Raw genomic sequence first — 20,002 nt, 5'->3', positions numbered from 1 at the left:
CTGAGATGTGTATGTGCATTACAGTTCCCAGATTTACTACCAACATTAAAATTACATGACTTCACCCTGACGAGCACACAGTCCATCTCTCAAGTTGAAATTCCTGGAAATATAGTAGGATTGACGTTTTTTTGAACGTGTGTTGAAAATTGTGTCTAGTTCTCTTGTATCGTGACAGCTATAAGCATCAGTAAATTCAACCATAACGTTACATAGGACAACAATCGTATATTTCTGCTGGTATGATCACAGTTCAGTCACAGTTCATTCCTACTATAGTCAAATGACAGGCTTCAGCATTTTTAGCAAATAAAGTCCCAAGCCCATCAGCTTGCCATTAACATTCCTATATTAACTTTAAAAGAAGTGAAATAAATAAAGTTTATTTAACTTGAGCATAGCCACATTGTCACAGATAAATAGTATTTAAGAAAAGTCTTTTTACCTCTGTTGGTTTGTAGCAATCTACAAGAGTTTCCTAGAAGCAAAACATGAAAACATCAATTTCAATAAAGATAAACAATGAACATAAATAAGTATACAGTAGGAAATCTCACAAGGGAGTGGGGAAAAATAAATCAAGCAAGAATCAGGAACCACTCGATGAAGATGCTACCAAACACTGAGCATTGCATCAAGTCAGCTTTACTCCTTCGGTGGGCCAAAATGTTTTGTAGCTGGAGAAAAATGATGGCTACTTCCTCTAAGTTGGAAATAACAAAATCCCTCCCATAAAGACAAGCAAGGAGAGGAGAATCTAAGAATATCTCTTCCAGTGACACACAGTGAAAGCAGCTTTACGTGAGAGCACTTTTTGCAAAGCAAAAATACAGACATTAGCAAGATCAGGCACTCCAGGGCAGGGCAGCTGCAAGCAGCTAGTCTAAGCAGAAACGGCAAAGCTATTTATGAACGCTGAGTAAACAGCTTGGAGAGATGTGTTTCCATGGCTGGGCAGTGGGCACTAAGAAAGGCACGCTGATAGCCACTGCTACCAGAGATGTGCACCTAAGCAACAACTTAGTGATTGAGAAATGGGCTGAAGTGCAAACCACTGCTTAGGGACAAGTTTCTTTTCTTTAGCGCATCTGAAAAATTTACAAATGGAAAACCTTATACGGTTTTCACATCTTAATTCCTGTTCCTGATCATTATATCATTCTGTTGCACTTTTAGGAGGGTTGCTCCACGAGAACTTGATGGGTTCAAATTTCTAGCTGGTATAATTAGAGAAACAAATCTTCCAGTACTCTAAGGACAAGGGAGAATTTCTAGTCTCTATATGCATACATGCACATTTCTGCAGTGAATCAGAGAAACTATCTGGTCATCAAAAAGTGACTCAGCCACACAGTTTCTATATCCTTTACTTTACATATTTATTTAAAAAAAAATAAAGAAGATCAAGAAAAAAATAGGGCTTTCTAATCTGTCTTAAAATATCTCCCTATATTTCTGAATTCTTTGAACTTCAGCTTTCTCCTGCTATCACCTACCTTCCAGAAATTTCTTATCCTAAGAGATTTTGATTACCTTCATACAGTCCAACAGATTATGCTAAACACTGAAGTAGGAACCTCTCTGTTCTAATTCTATGCTTACAGTGGATTTGATCAGATACGAATCCAGATGCATTAATTTAACCACATTTGGATTTAAAATTAGAAAATAATATTACCTGTAATTTGAGAGCTCTCTCTTCTTCATTGGCTGCATCAAGAAGGTCATCAATGTCAATTTCTACATCTGGCATCTCTTCTTCCTGAAAAAACAAAATTCCCATTTAGTTCATAAAGATAGAGTTTAACTATCTAAAAAAGCAGATCAAAGATAGCACACAGAACCCAATCTGCCTAGTGACAGACAAGAATAAAATCAGTAATGGATGATAGCTTGATTCCTCACTTATGGGCCAATGTAGGCTCAAGCCCCAGCCATGCAGAAGTAATCCTTCCCTTGTATCTGGCAGTTGTGTTACTGACCTGTGCCCAGCAGCACAAGTCGTGCTATTCTCACAATACTGGCCAACAGGATAAAAAGGGGGGAAGAAGTCAGGGAAGGGAAAATAGATAAAAGTTGTGGCAAGCTACCAAACTGCTTTGAAAACATCCTTGACTGGACTGTTCATTTTTTCCCGCTGTGGAAGATCCCTCCTGCTCAAAGTTGGCCTAGAAGGATAAAGTGCACACCCCACCAGAAGAGCTCATATTTCCAGAGTCTGCACTGAAGCAAAAAGTCTAAGGCATGGAGTATCTTACAGATTTTTTAAGCCTTTATCTACATCTCCTTTTCCACTACCGATACATCAGAAATGCTCCTCAAGTCTGATTTCCCATCTCCGCTTTTTGAAGGACCTCTGAGCTCTGGAATCCCAATGAGAATTCACTGGCTACAGATATCACTGCTCATGATCTTTGTAGTTATGCAAAAAGCAAACATTCTCTTAGCCATTTTTTACATTTTTCAACAACAAGAGGCACTTCAAGCTGATAAAGTTAGGATCAAAGTAACATAGCTTCAGCACCTTATTGCACATACAAAACACTTTGTTCTCAGCCTCTTGTCCATGCCAAGTCCCATATCATCAAACTTCAGGGCTGCAAACACACAGCTCTGATCAAGCCAGCACACCAGCACTGCCAGCCTCCCTCTCCCCCCCACTCCAAGGTATCAGCTCAGTAGCACTGCATCACCTCAGCATCTCCTGAAGGAAGACAGGGACCTGGGAGCATCCAAAGGGTTGGACAGATTTGAGTCATGAGGAAGCAACAAGACTGTTATCTGTAGTAGCACCTATTTTCTTGAACTCCACAGACACCTTTACAATTCTTTAAAGGAACATTTTCACAAAAATGTGTTAGTTCCACTGATTTTCAAAACAATTTTACTGGCTTTGAAATAACAGATCCAGTAGCAATCAACACAGGTAACACCAGTATTATGCTTTGGCTGGATAAGACTCCAAACGTTATCAAGGAAGACACCAAATAAGCTCAAGCTAATCTAATTAAAGTTAAATATCATCACCAAAGTGCCAAACAACCATATCAGAAGTTTCAGCTGAAATGCCAGCTTCTCAAAGTTCATTAGGGTGGGAGGAGAAGGGACAGAAATGGATTACATAAGTTCCCTATTCCCCTGTTAGAAGGAAAGCATGCAGGAACATGACTGTGTAGATATGCAGGCTGCTAGATCTGATGAATAAGAACATATGAAGTGTATCCTTTGTCCAATTAGCAAGTTCACTCCTTTCCAGCATACATTTTAGTCAGAAAGGAAGCGTGGGTATTTGTGGAGATGACTAGTTACTGTAAGATAACTCTAGCAATGAGAGAGTTTCTAACCCAATGCTATAAACTTTTTAGTGATTTAAACAATGGGGGGGTAGGAGGGGAGAAGAAGAAATTAAGAACCTGAATCTTCCATGGACTTCAAAGATATTCAATAAAAGTATTCAGAAGTAGAAGGTGTACAGACTAATCCACAATAGTGGAGCACTTATTACCTCAGCAGCTTACTACCAGCTCTACATCAATTCACATATCACACTAAGAACCAGAAATTCAACAAATAGAAAGTAAGCCTTCTGAACATTTTATCTAAGTAGCTTATTATAGATACTGTTAAGATAGAGTATCTAGAGTTACCATTAATGCTCTAAACACCAATCAAAATATACACCCATGGAGCTGCATAAATGCCAATTGTGCATTTGTCACCACTCAGATGTGCTGTTTGACACATTGAATATTTTGTCAGATAATGCATTTTGTACTCTTGGCTGTTGCATTCTGCCAAATGAAATGATGTAGAAAGACAACAGTGAGGGGGAAGTCCCTAAAAAGTATATAAAGCTTTACTGTGATCACACTCCACTGAAGATGAGAGCTCCTCAAAGACTAGTTTTATTTTGACTGGTATAAATCACACAGGAGAAATCCTTGTTTCTATCTCTCTCCACTCATACCTCTTTCAAATCAGCCTTCTACATCTTCAAGGTTCACACTGCTCTGCAGGAAGCAAAGTGCAGGAGTAGTTCACACCTTCCTATAGATGTCCACTGATAATGCCAAGGAGCCTCATTGATCTCACCTTTGGAATACTTGTAGCAGAAAAGATTGAATTCTATCTGAGCCTTTTCTCTCTAGGCATGTATTTTACAACACCATCTTTAGTGATATCACCAGACATTATCTCCCCCTGGAAATGACAGCTATCCACTGCTGAGCTAGCCCTCACCCTCAACTTTTGTTGCTATGTCAGTTGGGTATCAGTAATTCACTGAAACTTGGGTGTAAGAGCTAACACAGCTCTCCTACATTGAGGAAAAATGCTTTAGGAATACTTTAGAAATGTAGAGACATAACTGTGCCTGACATACTGGAATTGAATTAAATGACACTGTTTTAGATTACACACGCCTTCACCACTTTACAGCAGATTTGAACTTTGATTCCAAGAACAAATGCAGGAGAGAAGACCACAAGGTAACTCTTGCTCCTATTTTTGGCAGAATTAATAAATGGGCACCATGAAAGCATTTTTTCTCTCCTGAAACACTGTGTGTACATGATCTCAGCTTTATGTCAAGCATGAAAAAAATGTACATAGCTCAGGAGCCAAGCACTCCACAGCAGCTGTAATGACAGAGGAAAGGAAGAAACAGTTGTGCTTTCTGTTTGCTTGATTTCACTGGTGAGATAAGTGTGGTTGATCCTATTACACTTAAGCAGTTAAATCCAGATAGGTTGGGCCAGCCTAAAAGGGGTCTGTACACCTGAAGGGTTAGATACTAAGGTTCTTGTTAGCACCATGAGGCTGTGTAAGGAAACTCATGCATTCCCATCATCTGCTCCAGTGAGAGAGAAATAAGGTATTGCAAACAGCAAATGATGGAAAAATGAAACCACAAGAATGGCTGGTAGGAGGCAGCCCCCAAAAAAGCTAAAAGAAAAGAGGTGTGGGGACAGGGAGTGCAAACATTCACCATTTGAAACAGCTAGGGGAGAGACGGGATGGACAGTCTCTTTTTAAGCACCCTCTCCATACCATTAACAATGTTGGCAGGACACAAACCAACTCCATTTGAATATTCAGAAGTCCAAAAATATAACCAAAGTTAAATCTGTGCTATTTAATGCAACTTAATTTCAACCTTGTATTGGAAGAGAGGCTCGTGGTCACTTAAATTGCGTGAATTCTTTGCAGGCTACTGGACAAAAGACCTTGGGGCACAGCCATGCATTAATTAGTAAATAGCTGTGGCAGTTTAAGATATATAACCTCTCCAACTGTTTGCCATTCAGCCTCTGGCAGAGAGCTGGAGCCATCAATTGTACAGTGAATTTGGAGTAAACTCTCTAGAAAAGATGGAAGAGGAAGATGAAGGAAACGTGGGCAGAGACCACATTTGAAAGTTTCAGACCATATATAGCAGGGATTTCTTTTAGAGACCTGGAAGATAGTCAGTGTGTTTTAAATAGTCAAAACTAAAGAGGAAAACAGGGTGTTATTCTTCAGGTATCCATTTATTACATGAAAGATGATTTCTATTATTCTTTTTTTAGGACACCTAATACAGTCAGCCCTAAGCTAGTTCATCCGCAGATATGGATGGCATTGCACCAGTGCAAGGTGAGAGTTCACACAATAGGATAATAAATAAAAATGCTATAAATTACCAGGACTAGCAATTATTGGTTGCATATGTAACCTGTTGGTTTTAAGGCCAGTCTGCACTTAGTGCAGGTGAAACAATGCTATCCCATAGTCATGTGCATGGAATGCAAAGGAAAACTCCAAGTGTTTCAAAGTATTCAGTTGTCTTCAGGGACCTGTGAATTGGACAAAAATGGATAAAATCATGAATAAGAAGAATAGTTTAAGTCATAAAAAAAATGCAAATCTATAATCAAAGAAACCTGTTTTGGACTTAGAGCTAATCCTGGTTAAATGGAGAATAATAATTTAAAAAACAACAACAACAACAATAAAAACAACCCAACAACAGAAATGAAATGGTCTGCAACACAAAAAGGCTGCTAATGTTCACTGACTGGTGTCAGGAACAGAAGACTAGGAAGGGATGTTAATGACCACAAGAGGAGGGTTAGAAATATCAGGGCTTAGGACACAAAATAGAAACAAGAACCATAACAGTCATGCCATCAAATTACTAAGGGATCATATGTTTTTTCAAATACCTAAAATATTGACTATGATGTTCTAGTGTCAAGGAAAAGAAAAAAGTCTCTCTCATTCTTGTTGGTCCAGGTGAAAAGGTGAATGCAACAGTTTCTGATTACCACTGAACTCAGTGCTCCCAACATGACACAATCCTGATCATGCAGTTATACACTATTTCCTCTCTCATCAGGCACTTATCTTGTTAGCAACCAGCTAGTTGAATGTGAACTCCCCAACAGCAACACAGAATTCAAAGCCCCATATCCCTGAGCATATATCATCTAGTCTTGGCAACAAATAAGAGTTAGAAATGCTTGATTTGCACCAAGCTGCTCTAACCAGAACAGCTGCCTCTTCCACAACCACAAGGTCTACCTTTATTCACCATTCTTGTGCACTAATTAAACATACTGAGAAGCAGTAGAGCCAGCAGTGTGCCCAGGTGGCCAAGAAGGCCAATGGCGTCCTGGCTTGTATCACAAACGGTGCGGTGAGCAGGACTGGGGAAGTAATCCTGCCCCTGTACTTGGCACTGGTGAGGCCTCACCTCCAGTACAGTGTTCAGTTTTGGGCACCTCAGCACAGAAAGGACATGGAGGTGCTGCAGCAGGTTCAAAGAAGGGCAGCAAGGCTTGTGAAGAGCTTGGAGAATATGCCCTACCAGGAGAGACTGAAGGAACCGGGGCTGTTGAGTCTGGGGAAAAGGAGGCTGAGGGTAGACCTTATTGCTCTCTTCCAAGATCTGAAAGGTGCTTACAGAGAGAGAGAGGTTGGTCTCTTCTCATTGGTGACAGGATGAGAGAAAACGGCCTCAAGTTGCACTGGGGCAAGTTTAGGTTGGATATCAGGAAAAATTTCTTTACAGAGAGGGTTGTTAAGCACAGGAATAGGGTCCCCAGGGAGGTGGTTGAGTCACCATCCCTGGACATACTTAAAAACCGTTTGGATGTGGTGCTCAGGGACATGATTTAGTGGAGGGTTGTTAGGGTAGTACGGTTAGGTCGTGGTTGGACTCGATCATCTTTAAGGTCTTTTCCAACCTGAGTGATTCTATGATTCTACGATTAAAGACAAAGTTACCAGATTTACCTGCTCATTTACAGATAAGGATCCTACAGTTTCAGAATAATCATAATTGATCTATGTTTATTTATTTATCTATTGTTCCTATTTACAGAAATATCTTGTGATGAGCCTGTCTTCAAGCATGACCTCGAGGACCAGGTGAAAGACTTAGAAGAGGAACACTGAGTGCCCACTTCACAACAATACATCTTAAGCAGATCGTGCAGTATCTCACAGGAACATCAAACGTATCTTTATCTACATAATATGATATCAATGGCTGGATGCAAGTAGGGACACAATAGTTTATCTGTATGGCCTTGATCTGACCTACCCTTGCCGCTAAAGCAAGCAGGAGGGGGCTATGCCCACAGCCTTGCACCCACCACTAGAGGGAAGTAATACTTTACAAACACAGAAGGGCCCAGGAAGTTGCTGGCAGAGCATGGAAAAGTCTTCTGAGACCTACAGTCAGTTCTCAGGTTGGAGAACAGCAGTCTGCCTTTGCCCTCATTACCTATTTTCCTCTGCTTCTGTTCTTAAATATTTAAATCTCATTTTTTATTTCCACAGTTAGGTTCCTCTTCTGCTTTTGTGTCTTGGGGTGCTGCTTTTATGTTCTTCCTGTGCACCTTCTGCTTCCAGCTGAGGGTCGGAGAAAGGACCACTGGATACAGAGAACTGAGCAACTCCCTGCTCCCAGGCACTGAGACCACGGCTTTCTGCCAACAAAAACTGCTAGGAGCCCAGCCCAGCTCCCTACATGGAAAGCCTGTCACATAAGACAATCTTGGCGGCTTACTGCCAAAACTCAACAAGTTGAGGCACAAGACAAACATCTGTGAAAAAGAAGGGGAGATACTTGATTAAACTGAGAACACTTTTAGAAACTGGTTGCAGGAATCTCTGACACAAAGCAAGTCTAATCTTTTCCAAATTTCCAAGACATACTAGAGCTTCAACTGAGCCGTTGAAAGTCCTCCCATACTGTGGAAAAAACACTCTTTTTTTTTTCCCTCCTTATTTCAGTCTTAACTTGAGCCAGCAAGGGCCAGCCATACTCTGGGATGCAACAGGCCCAGGACTACCATCGAGTGAGGGGGAGGGGCTGTCCCACTCTTGCTCCATGCTGTGCAGCCTCCCCTCCAGCACTGGGTCGTGTTTGGGTGCCATGATGTAAGGACATAAAACCAGTAGGGAGCACCCAATAAAGGGCTACAAAGATGGAGAAGGGACTAGAGGTCCTGGGTTTGTTCAGCCCAGAGCAGAGGAGCTGAGGGGAGCCCTGATGGCGGCTGCAGATCCTCATGGGGAGCGGGGGCAGCGCTGAGCTCTGCTCTCGGTGACAGCGACAGGGCCCGAGGGCATGACATGGAGCTGTGTCAGGGGAGGGCAGCTGGGCGCGAGGGAAAGGTTCTGCACCAGAGGGCAGTGGGCATGGAACAGGCTGCCGAGGGGAGTGGGCACGGCCCCGAGCTGCAGGAGTTCAAGAACTTTTGGATACAGCTCTCAGATATAGGGTTTGATTTTGAGTGGTGCTGTGCGGAGTCAGCAGTTGGACTCAATGATCCTTGTGGATCTCTTCAAACTCAGTATATTCTATATTCTGTTAACACCTTAAATAACAACTATTACCTAAAAATCTTTCCAAGATACTCCAGCTTAGGCAGGCACATACCGTGAACCTCTTCAGCTCAGATTATTTCAATTTGGACAAGTCTGACATTTTAAAAGTGTGTTTTCCAGTTGTTTAATCAAGAGTAATGCCAAAAACAACGTTCATAAGATTCTGCGAGGAAGTGGAATACACACATTGCTGTGAAGGAGGGAGCTTACCTAGAAACCATTAGTGCCTGGCTATAAAGAGGATGTAACAGAAAGCTGCAGGGCAAGAATATGAGAAGGATGCTAGATGAGAAGGATGGACAGACAGGCACAATGGCATTGTCTACACAGGCAGGTACAGCTTGACCTGAGCATGCTCTGCCTTGTGTGCACAAACTGCATGGTCTGGAAACTACAGCTGCATGAGAACAGCTTTAGGACCATGAGAATCATGAAATCCTGTTGGCAGAGTGTTTACTTTCAGGTATCAGTATATTAATATGGAAATCAGATTTCTAGATCAAAGTTCATTCACATCCAGCTGGCTCAGAGAAAAAAGTCCTAGCTAAAGCCTATCAGCATCTGCCGACTAACACTATGTTGTTTAGTAGATAAGCCGGTAAATAGCCTGAAGCTTATTTTAGGAAGAGCACACCTTAGCCCAAGGAACTCCCAAAGAGGTCACTTAGAGATTCATATCCAAAATCAAGGAAGAATAAGCACTCTCAGACTCTCACATCTAAAGTACACCGTAACAGCATCACAGTTCCTTGTCAGTATGCAACTTAGATGCCCATTGCTCCCAATCAGAGACACAACATGAGAAAAAGCACAGGATTACATATTAAAAAGGATACCACAATACTCCTTGAAAGATTGGATGAGTGTGTCTGTCCCAACTCTTAGCCACCCTTCACTGATAAAGAGTGGTTAGTAATTCTCCCTTTTCCTTCCTCCTCTTCTCCCGCATGAGCAAATGTACCCACGTAGTACATCCCTGTCAAAATACAGAGACAGATTTTCAGAAATAACCTTATCTAAATTAGGTCAGTAAAGTCTGAAAGGACGATACTTATTGGGTAGTTGATGTAAGAGTGACGAGATCCCTTTGCATTTTCCAATATGCTAGGCTCTATACTTTTTTTTTTTTTTATAAGGTATACCTTCAATATACCAACATGTCCATACATATTGTTTTAAGCAACTGATCAATAAGTGATTCGTGAAAATGTGAGTCCTGTGAGTTGAAGTTTCAAAGAACAGAATTCATTCTTGACCACCCAGCAAGAAAGAAAACAACTAAGACTAAAGTTCCTTCTGTAGCTTTAGACAAACAGTTCATTCATTATTCCCGATTACAGAGCCTTCACGGCATTGTCATTTGCAAATTAATCAAGGAGATGCATAGGGTTGCAAAAATATTGACAGTGACAGTAACCTGCTGCAATAATGTACTCCTCTAAATGAACAAACTAGAGGACAAATGTTAATGGAACTAGAATGAAGATAAGAACAGGGGTGAGAAAAGGCTTTTATTCACATTTCACGTCAGCAATTTGAAAGTGTTCTGGTGAAATATACAGTTCTCTCTGATATGCCTGGTCTCACTTGACAAAAACACAAAAACCTGACAGAGGTGAAGAATCCTGTGAGAATTACTTCTCAATGGCCAAGACTCTTACTGGTTTTGAATATTCAGGATCACTGATTCTTTTCCAAAGAATATGAAATAGTGTAAAGTTAGCTAAGAGTTGCAGAGCCATACAGATACAGAGCTGAAGAAATACATGGATAGACTAAGTAGCTTGGACTCCTCCATATCCACCACCAATTACTGTTATGCAGGTATATATAAATAGGTATACTGGTTTGAGCAGTATGTCCCTCAAAGGCAAGAAAGACCTCAAGATGGGATTTAACCAGCCTTATCAATGACAAATTTAGAGATGTACTTGAGAAGAAAAATTGCTAACTTTGGAAAGTGATTTCAGGCTATCACAACTAGATGATGGTCAAGACTGCCAGCCTTGGGGACACTACGTTTATCACTGTGGGGAAGACAGTCTTTCCACATCCGGAATTTCTAAAATGTAAAAGGATGCAGTCATACAACAGACTGAGTTACGTTATCTGACAGCAGAATGCATCATCAAGTATTCTTCTGCAAGCTGCTTGGAAAGGATAAACTATGAGGGACATCGATTTTAGGGTTCAGTTTTCAGAGGTGGGAGGTACATAGAGTCCTGGGACACACATCCTATATATTAGTGTTACTTATTAATAGCCAAGAATAGCTCAAACTTCTTTACTTACAAATAGTTGTAAAGAAAAAACAAGGTGCAAATCAAATTTACTCAAGCAGTAGGGAGATCTTAATGCCCACATATATGTTAAGAGTTAGTACAGCTGTAGCTTCAGAATTCAAATAGAAATGAAAGTTACACTAACAAGGCAATGGCTATACAGAATTTAGAAAACATTTAAAATTTTAGTTGTGAACATCATTAAAGCAATTAACAGCAGCTGATATTTTCATTAGGCAGGGGAGGAACAGCCACTCAAGCTAAGTTCTTCTATCTCGTTATCCAAACTGGCTCTCTCTCTTCCCTCAGCCACTGCGAACCATAGTTATTCCTTTTGAGCTATTACTGCCACAGACTGTCCTCTCCACCCAGGTCTCAAGTGACTGCAGAGCTGACAAACAGGACAGATGTGATTCCAATTGACAGTTCTAGTCTAAGAGCCAGCCCCTCAAAAGCAGTACCACACAGCCCGCATTTTTATTATAAAACAGCGCACGCGTAGACCAAAATAGCAACACCACAATTCTGGTGTTTCGGTGATGCAAAAAGAAGCAACTCAGTTGTCCTCTTACTTCAGTTGCCATGACCCTGTCAGCATGGAGGGATCAGGGTTACACGCAGGGATAATAGTAGCATCGCTAAGTGCAATCGCTCCCTTTATGGACAAGCCTTTGTGAAAAAGAATGTGGAGCAATCCACATCCAGAGCAAGGCCTCTCACCCCCATACATCTTCCTTGAATATCTTCACCCTCTCCCAGAAAACAAGCCAGCTTGCACTGACACCACACTCAGAAGCAGCTGCCGCCTTCATAGATGCCTTCCCAGCTCTTCCCTGTTGTTTTTTTTTTGTTGTTTTGTTTTCCCCAATTAAAAGGTTACAGAGCAAAAAGACGATGGGAATGCATCACAGTTTCCCCTGGAGAAAGTCCTTATGTAGGCTACAGGCTGCCTCAAAGCTACATTTAAATTAGCTACAACAGAACACAGCACACATAACGTTTTACGCTATAAAATAGGTGGGGAAGATGTAAGATGGCTGCCAGTCCCCCATCCTGTGTCAAAAGTCAGCTGGCAGAGGGAAAGGGAAGGTTAAGTTGAAGCAGGTCTGACAAGTGCTAGTACTGCCAAACCATTCACTGAAGTTACTTAGGGAGAAGGAAGCAGGACCAATTCCAAAGGAGAATTAAACATATAGAAGCTGTGCAACTAAAGGTTTTCAGAAGTGGAGCAACACAATGTATGCACTGCTTTCTGTGTGATTGCACTCTGATACACCACCAGCAGATGCTGTGTGTCACATCTAAAGCCCCCAGTGCTGCACAGTTATGCCAGCACAAGATCTGGAATAAAACATGGTACTTCTTACAGCATATGACAGAGAGTAGTTAAAAAATTGTTGACGTATTTATTTGAAGGCAGCAATTTAATAGTAGTGGTAGATAATAGACAAAACAACAATGTTCTGCAAGTCATCTTAATGTATGTTTACCTATACCCAAGAGTGACAGCAATGGGATTTTCAAATGAAGGTCAGGGTGTATGAGGCAGGGACTCTTTTTAATCATAAAAGGCTACCCAGGCATTAAAATTCACTGTGTGCTTTTGCATCAGTGGGACAGCTACTGTCAGACACTCTTCTGTGTTGACACCATAGAATCATAGAATCATTTGATTTGCAAGGGACCCTTAAAGATCATCTAGTTCAACTCACATTTTCTCACATAAGAAAGAATATTCTGGAGATCTCATTCAAATACTCTTAAACCTTGTCTGAAGAAGGAACCTGGGTCCACTCTTTTCACAGATCTCTATTCTGATTGCTAGCAGGGCCGCAGATTTGCTTTTTAAAGAAATAACATGTTAAGAGAAGTAAACCTCTGTTTTATTGCACTTCAGTTGAGGCTGGTCTTGTCCAGCAGACACACTGCCTACTGTTGGTCACCAGCACACCTGTTGAGTTTCTTTGGCTGGAAAGAAGGCTGTGCCTTTTTACCCACATGCCCTCACAGCCAGCATGGGCCGGCTGCCACATTTCACTGCTGCATTGGCAGCTGGGTGGTAGCCCTGTGTTTGCAGATGCAGCCTGCAGCTCCATAAACAGCACTAGAAGCTTGTGCAGGCACTTCAACCAACACATAACTAACAGAACCTTTCACTTTTCCTTCTTTCCATTCTGTTCAAAAGGTATCCCCTCCTCTCTAGTTTTTTTTTTTCCCTTTTTTTTTTTTTTAAACTATATGAGAGCTAAGGAAGCAATCTGCAGAGAATCAACAGGAATAACTTTTCCTCTAATGAGCTGCAAAAGGGGCTTTTGTAAAGGAAAAAAATACATACAGACTACATAGCTTTTTTCAGCAAATGAATTTCTTGGTATCCTGTGTTTAAGAACAAGCTCTCAAAAGAGTCTATTATGTAGGTGATTGAAAACACTTACTCTGGGCTGTGGACTGGCTATTTTTAGTTTGGCATTTATCTGTTCCTTGAATGGGTGACTGAAACACTAGTCAGAGGTCACACACTTGCAGTGTTGACTCTGGTCTGCCCATACACAGTAGTTCTTGTATGAGCAGCTGTTTAGGAAGCACTTGCTCAGATCTCCTGCCACAAACATCCAACAGAGAGAAACCAAAATAGGTTCTGATTTGGAACAGAACAGCTTATAGGAATCTGAAGCTGGCCAAGGTTTGGCAGACCTTGCTTGGCTCGTGGCCTCATGGATCACTCACATTGTTTCATCCTGGAAATGGAAGCCGAGACTCAGATATAGACCGTTATTTCATCTTTTTACATTATAACTTCTGAAAAAAACATGACAGCTCTTTAAAAATCAGATATTTTAACTATGTCACTGGAGCAGCTGCCCAGTACAACAGAAACACAGCAACTTCTCTTGAATAGGCAGAATTCCTCAGTTGTGCTTTCTTCTGCTGGCTGGGAATTCTTTGCCTAGTCTACAAGGAAAAGCCAATGGAGATAACAGTAACGAGCAGTGTCCCCCAGGGGTCTGTCTTGGGACTGGTGCTCTTTAGCATCTTTATCAATGACATCGATGATGGAATCAAGTGCACCCTCAGCAAGTTTGCTGATGACACCAAGCTGAGTGGTGTCGTTGACAGGGTGGAAGGAAGGGATGCCATTCAGAGGAACCTCAACAGGCTTGAAAGATGGGCCTGGGTGAACCTAATGAGGTTCAACACAGCAAAGTGCAGAGTTTTGCACTTGGGCCAGAGGAATCCCAGGCATCTCTACAGACTGGAAGGAGTGGTCCTTGAGAGCAGCCCTGCAGAGAAGGACCTGGGGGTCCTGATGGATGAAAAGCTTAACATGAGCCAGCAGTGTGCTCTTGCAGCTCGGAAAGCAAATGGTATCCTGGGCTCCATCAGAAGAGGAGTGGCCAGCAGGGACAGGGAGGTAATTGTCCCTCTCTGCTCTTGCGAAGCCCCATCTGGAATACTGTGTCCAGGTCTGGAGCCAACAGAGAGCTGTTGGAGAGGGTCCAGAGGAGAGCCATGAAGATGATCAGGGGATTGGAGCACCTCCCCTACAAAGACAGGCTGAGGGAGCTGGGCTTGTTCAGCCTGAAGAAAAGAAGGCTGCAGGGTGACCTCATTGCAGCCTGCAGTACCTAAAGGGAACCTACGAAGAGCAGGAGAGTCGACTCTTCGAAAGGGTAGATAACAGCAGGACAAGGGGAAATGGTTTTAAGTCGAGGGAGGGAAGATTTAGGTTGGATGTCAGGGGAAAGTTCTTACAGAGAGAGTGGTGAGGTGCTGGAACAGGCTGCCCAGAGAGGTTGTGGATGCCCCATCCCTAGAAGTGTTCAAGGCCATATTGGATGGGGCCCTGGGCAGCCTGGTCTAGTATTAAATGGGGAGGTTGGTGGCCCTGCATGTGGCAGTGGGGTTGGAGATTCATGATCCTTGAGGTCCCTTCCAACCTGGGCCATTCTATGATTCTGTGAGATGCAGCTGCTAAGTTAGAAAAAGACATTTCTCTACAGAAAGAACACAAGAAGGTAAGAAACATGGAAGGAAAACTCAGTTTCTCTCACCTGACACTTTAATAAAAATTTCTTTTGAAAATCTGATATGAAGGGAAAACAGGAAAAGCAACCAAGAACTGAAAAAACTGAACAAAGTTCAGACTATACTCTCTGACTGAAAGGAGTGCATTAACTCTTTTCAAAATGGAGACTTTCAATGGAAGCATTCAGTTAACTTTCTTGTAGAGAAGTGTTGTTTTCCCAGCTGGTTTGTTAACTGAGATTTCTGTCTTGGAGTACCACCACTCTTTCACACTTGCAAAAGAACCATTTCACTATTTGACGTATCTGCCTACTGGTCCTATATGTCATCTCACCCAATGTTAATTAAAGTCTAATTGCCAGTATGTCTTAGCCCAGTTGTCTTTCCAAAATTCTGTTATTACGTCCAAATATAGCAAGTTTGAAAGGAAATGAAGCTTTAGACTTTACTGTAAGATGTCTCCATTTCAAAGATCTAAGAAGTCTGACTATTCATTTTATGTCAAATATACACACTCTTTTATGAGTCTCTGAAAAACAACTTGTGAGGAGACACTGTATTTCTACATCAGCGGCACTTCCTTGGGACTCAAGTACTGAACCCAAAAGAGCAGATCATTGCAAAGCATCACTAAAAGAAAACCATCCAGAAAAGCCTTCTGAGTCCCAGTTCCTCCCATCTTCTTTAACACACTTCACACCAAGGAGCACTCGTCCACTTTCTTAAGGGCACTTTAAGTGTTCCTAGAAAAGTGAGCCTTTGCTCATTGCTGAGCAATCGTACTCTGAGCAGTCAGTCTTAGTATGGGTTATGCTTTTGTCTGCAGGATTCTGCCATCTTGAAAATGCAAACTGAGCAAGTATCATCTGTCAGAGTCAGCAGATAATCTGCAACAACTGTTTTAGGAGCAGATACCAGCCTCACTGTCTTCCAAGGCAGCCTGCAGCATCATGACCTCCTGTTTCAGCTCTCATGATCCTTAACAATGCACTTTTTCAGCTAAATTTTCATTTTCCTTTAGTCAGCCTAAAAGTCTGTTCTTTTCTACTGGATCCTACTGCAAGATGTATCTTCTTTAAGCCAATGACATAAAATACGTTAAAATATTTTCCTCCATTTTTCACAGAGACACTAATATGTAAAGTCAGAACTTGTCAACAATCTCTAATTTTCTGAAATGGTAGAAACGGTCAGAGACTAAATAAAAATGTGTGTTTCTGCTCTCAGTGGCATTCCAGAAGAATTAGATGCTATGGATGATAGGGATATCTTTTTCCTTTCTTTCTTTCTTCCTTTCTTTCTCTGAGGAATGAAGGCTTTGTGGTTCCGTAACCATAGCCTAAAGAGTCATTTAAGGCATACTGAAAGAGAAAAGTATAACATAGGGCAGGATATTTGTTGCTTTGGCTTGGTATCAAAGTAAAAAAAAAAAAAATGAAGTGTCTAATTTACTCACAGCTTTACTTCTTAAATGCTAAAGAGCCCATCATCTTCCAGGACAGACCCACAGCAAACATGTGGCAGATCTTTTCATGCTGGAAAATGAAAACTTGTGGCAGGGTACATAATCGCTACAGGGTTAGAGAACCCAAAACAAAATGCTGGCAAAGCACTGAAGTGGTGTCCCTGTGCTTCTCAGATACGCAAACAAGCAACATTTTCCAGCACAACTGTAAAAATTCCAGATGCTCATGCAACAGCTGCTAGCCCATGCGAACCACAGTGGCTGAAACATGATACAAGACAAACAGAGCAAGTCCAAGGCCAATGAGGGCCTTTAAACAAATGTATAAACTGACAGTACCAAAGAAAATGCAGTTGGGCTGAGCTGAAGGGAAAGATGCCCGACAGGGTGCTGAAGTACAAACACAGACAAACATTTTTCCCTGTTAGTCGTACAACCCTCTTGGACATACTAAAGAAAACAGTCACTTAGACTGTTTCCTGTGATTGCAGTACAGCTCTAGGCAAGGACTATTTTTAAACAGCTCCATAAACCCCAGCCCTTCCTTACTGGGATGGTTCCTTGGCAGAAGTGCTATAATCCTCACATTTTTGAGTTAACAAAAGAATAACAGTCTACTCTTAAATGTGTTAATTAACACAGCACGTTAAAAAAAAAAATAGTTGGGGAGGAGAGGAAAGTTTAAAGAGAAGTGGAGTTTTCACAAGTAGCCCTTAAATGCCCTACAGAGCAACCATCAATGACAGGGATTATCAAAGCTTCACTGCTTCCCAGAACAGAGAAAACTCACACCCACACTCGAGATCGCTCTTCTCCAAGAGCTCCCTGTACTGGCAGGACAGCACACACCAGGGCTACCTGGGATATGAAGCATTCCGGCGTAAATCAAAGACTTCTGCAACTCCTGCAGCCCACTACAGAACCCGGGGGGTACTTCTGGTTGGAGTGGAAATCCCTGAGGCCAAAACAAGGGGGTGGTAGCAGGGGCTTTGCCTATGGCTGACTAAGCACAGTTTTTCAGATAGAATCCCAACCAGCACAGCAGCCTTTCAGCTTTCTCCTACAGATATTTACTATGCAAAGCATTTCCAACAGCTTATGTGTATTAAAAATATAGGCAGACAGTAGCTCCATTCAGTTTGATGTTATTCTGAACTGCAATACTGTTTCACATTGTGCCATCCAACATCACACTATATACAGTCTACACACGTATACACACTAGCTCTTCTGAAGCCTATAAATAGACTACAAATATTTGCCTACATACACAGATGAATGAACAGTTACCTGTTGTTATAGAATAGAAAGAATCTGCACACAGATTTCTGCAATGGAAATATGGGTAGCAAGGCCTCGAAGAAGCACAGCGTGCCAAAGCACAGCAAAGCACACTAACACACCATCTGCTCATTGTAACAAGCTAGACAGGCTTCAGCTTCTTGCTGTAGAGATGCACCCACACCACGTCCCTTGATCACGCAGACAGCTGTTGGATAGTGCCAAAATCTTGCCACAACTATTTTGGAGATGTTGTATGTCTCCAGATTCAAGAGCTGCTTTCCCAGGCAGCCGTGCCTTGGAGCAGAACTAGTTACACTAACATACAGCCCAGAGTCAGGTTCCTCCAGCTAGAGATATGCAGACATAACCAAAGTGATTTGCTTAAAGCTCCAGACTTCTGCTTTCACCTCAGAAAAAGGCACACTGAATTTCCTGCAAACATGAACACTAAAGAACATGAAATCTGTTCTCAGGGAGATACTGGCTCATGAAAAAGAAGCAAGGACAACATTTCTCCCCAGTCCTGCAGGCAAGATGACAAGTCTTTCAGTCCCACTCTCCTCCCTTTGCTATGTTTCTCCCTTCAAACACAGAAATTATGGAACAGCTGTTGCTTTTGCCAGCTTTGTGAGAGGCAAAGAGCAGTAGTCAGAAGGAGCAGCAGGGAACAAAACTCCAATATACTCAGGTCCCATCTGTTGGGACTGGGTAACAGAAGACAGCGGGCGAGGAGGAAATGGGGACTCCAATGTGCAGTCCAACACCTCCTTTCTTCCCACTTACCTTACGCTTTTTGGCTTCATACTCAGTGACTACAGCAAAGGGAAGAACAAAGCTTTTCACGTCAAACATACAATATCAATCAATTTAGTGTCCTGATAGTGTTCACAAGCAAGTCGTTTAATTAATACACTCTGCAGGCAGTATTTTGGCTTAGTCGTATTCTGCCATGTGGCAAACTAGACAAAGCAGATGGTCAATAAGCTCTGTTAAACTGTCAGGGCCAGCTATTATAAAGAGACACAAAACAGCTCTCTGATAGTTCCAAAATTTTTAAGCTAATTCTTAGCAATCTCAGTTTAGCTACTCATCCTAGAAATGCTGGCATCAAAAGAATAAAGATTAAACTAATAACTTTTCCCAGGATTAGAGCTCCCCAGACTCCATCCTAAAAGATGCTCAAACACATTAAAAGCGCAAAAATGCAAGAATGGCCAGAACCATCTGCAGTACACTGAGAAACCACTGATGTGTGAAATCAGCTGTTTTGCATCTTAAAAATAAATAAATAAATAAGCATGGCACTTAAGTTTGGAGAGCAAGGATTAAAAATCAAACATTAGTTCCTCTGCCTTAGAATTTCAAGCAGGGAGATCAACATTGCACGAGCCCTATTCACAAGGATGAACAGGTTAACAGTACGAATTTAAAATACCTTCTATTCTTCACCAAAAAGTTGTTGTCACACTTAAACCCTGAAACAAACCCAGACACTTCACCTCTTGTGTGCATCCAGATAGTACTTTGATCCTCCCAACAGATGCTCTTAAAAAATAACCAAGTGGAATGGAAGTCTGGTTCAGCAACAGCAGCAGCTTTGTCAGGTGGGAGTAGAAGGGATCTGGCAGAGCGCACCGCTACACCTCACTTTGCTCAGCTAAATCCCATCTGTTCCTGCTACAGTCCTCTCTCTGCTGCTAACCTAGATCCATTCATGTAGAGGCCTTATTCTGAGACTGCTTCAGAGACAAGCATTCACACTCTGATAGAAATGCGCCTATTCCTCCCCAGCACTTCCCATGACAGCAGACTTTCCTTCAAGGCCTTCAGGTGCTACAACAGTTCAGCTCCCGCTTTTTCACCCAAGGCAACAAAGCATGCTGCAGTTTCAGAGCAGAGTGTTATGACAGCCCTAATCCCAGCTGCAACACAATCAGCAAAACACAGCACATCTGCAGCAGATGTGCTTCACAGAGCTGCCCTGATACAAAGCATCAAATCAAGGAGAATAGTATTTCCATAGTGCCCAAGCAAGATGTAGTGCAGATGATCTGAAAAAAAAAAAAAA

The 20,002-nt window shown here is 41.9% G+C and overlaps 1 protein-coding gene across 1 annotated transcript in view; it reads left to right on the top strand.

Moving 5' to 3' along the window:
• The first annotated feature begins 5,609 nt into the window (after positions 1–5,609).
• The window catches only part of LRP11 (LDL receptor related protein 11), a 103,369-nt gene continuing 88,976 nt past the window's right edge, over positions 5,610–20,002 (top strand). The window contains 1 exon segment of the mRNA XM_031552205.1: positions 5,610–5,634. Coding sequence (XP_031408065.1) covers positions 5,610–5,634 — 25 coding nt within the window.

Source organism: Meleagris gallopavo, chromosome 2, assembly GCF_000146605.3.
Source record: "Meleagris gallopavo isolate NT-WF06-2002-E0010 breed Aviagen turkey brand Nicholas breeding stock chromosome 2, Turkey_5.1, whole genome shotgun sequence".
NCBI lineage: Eukaryota > Metazoa > Chordata > Aves > Galliformes > Phasianidae > Meleagris > Meleagris gallopavo.
Note: the sequence above shows the minus strand (reverse complement) of the source record. Positions and strands in the feature narration are given on the sequence as shown.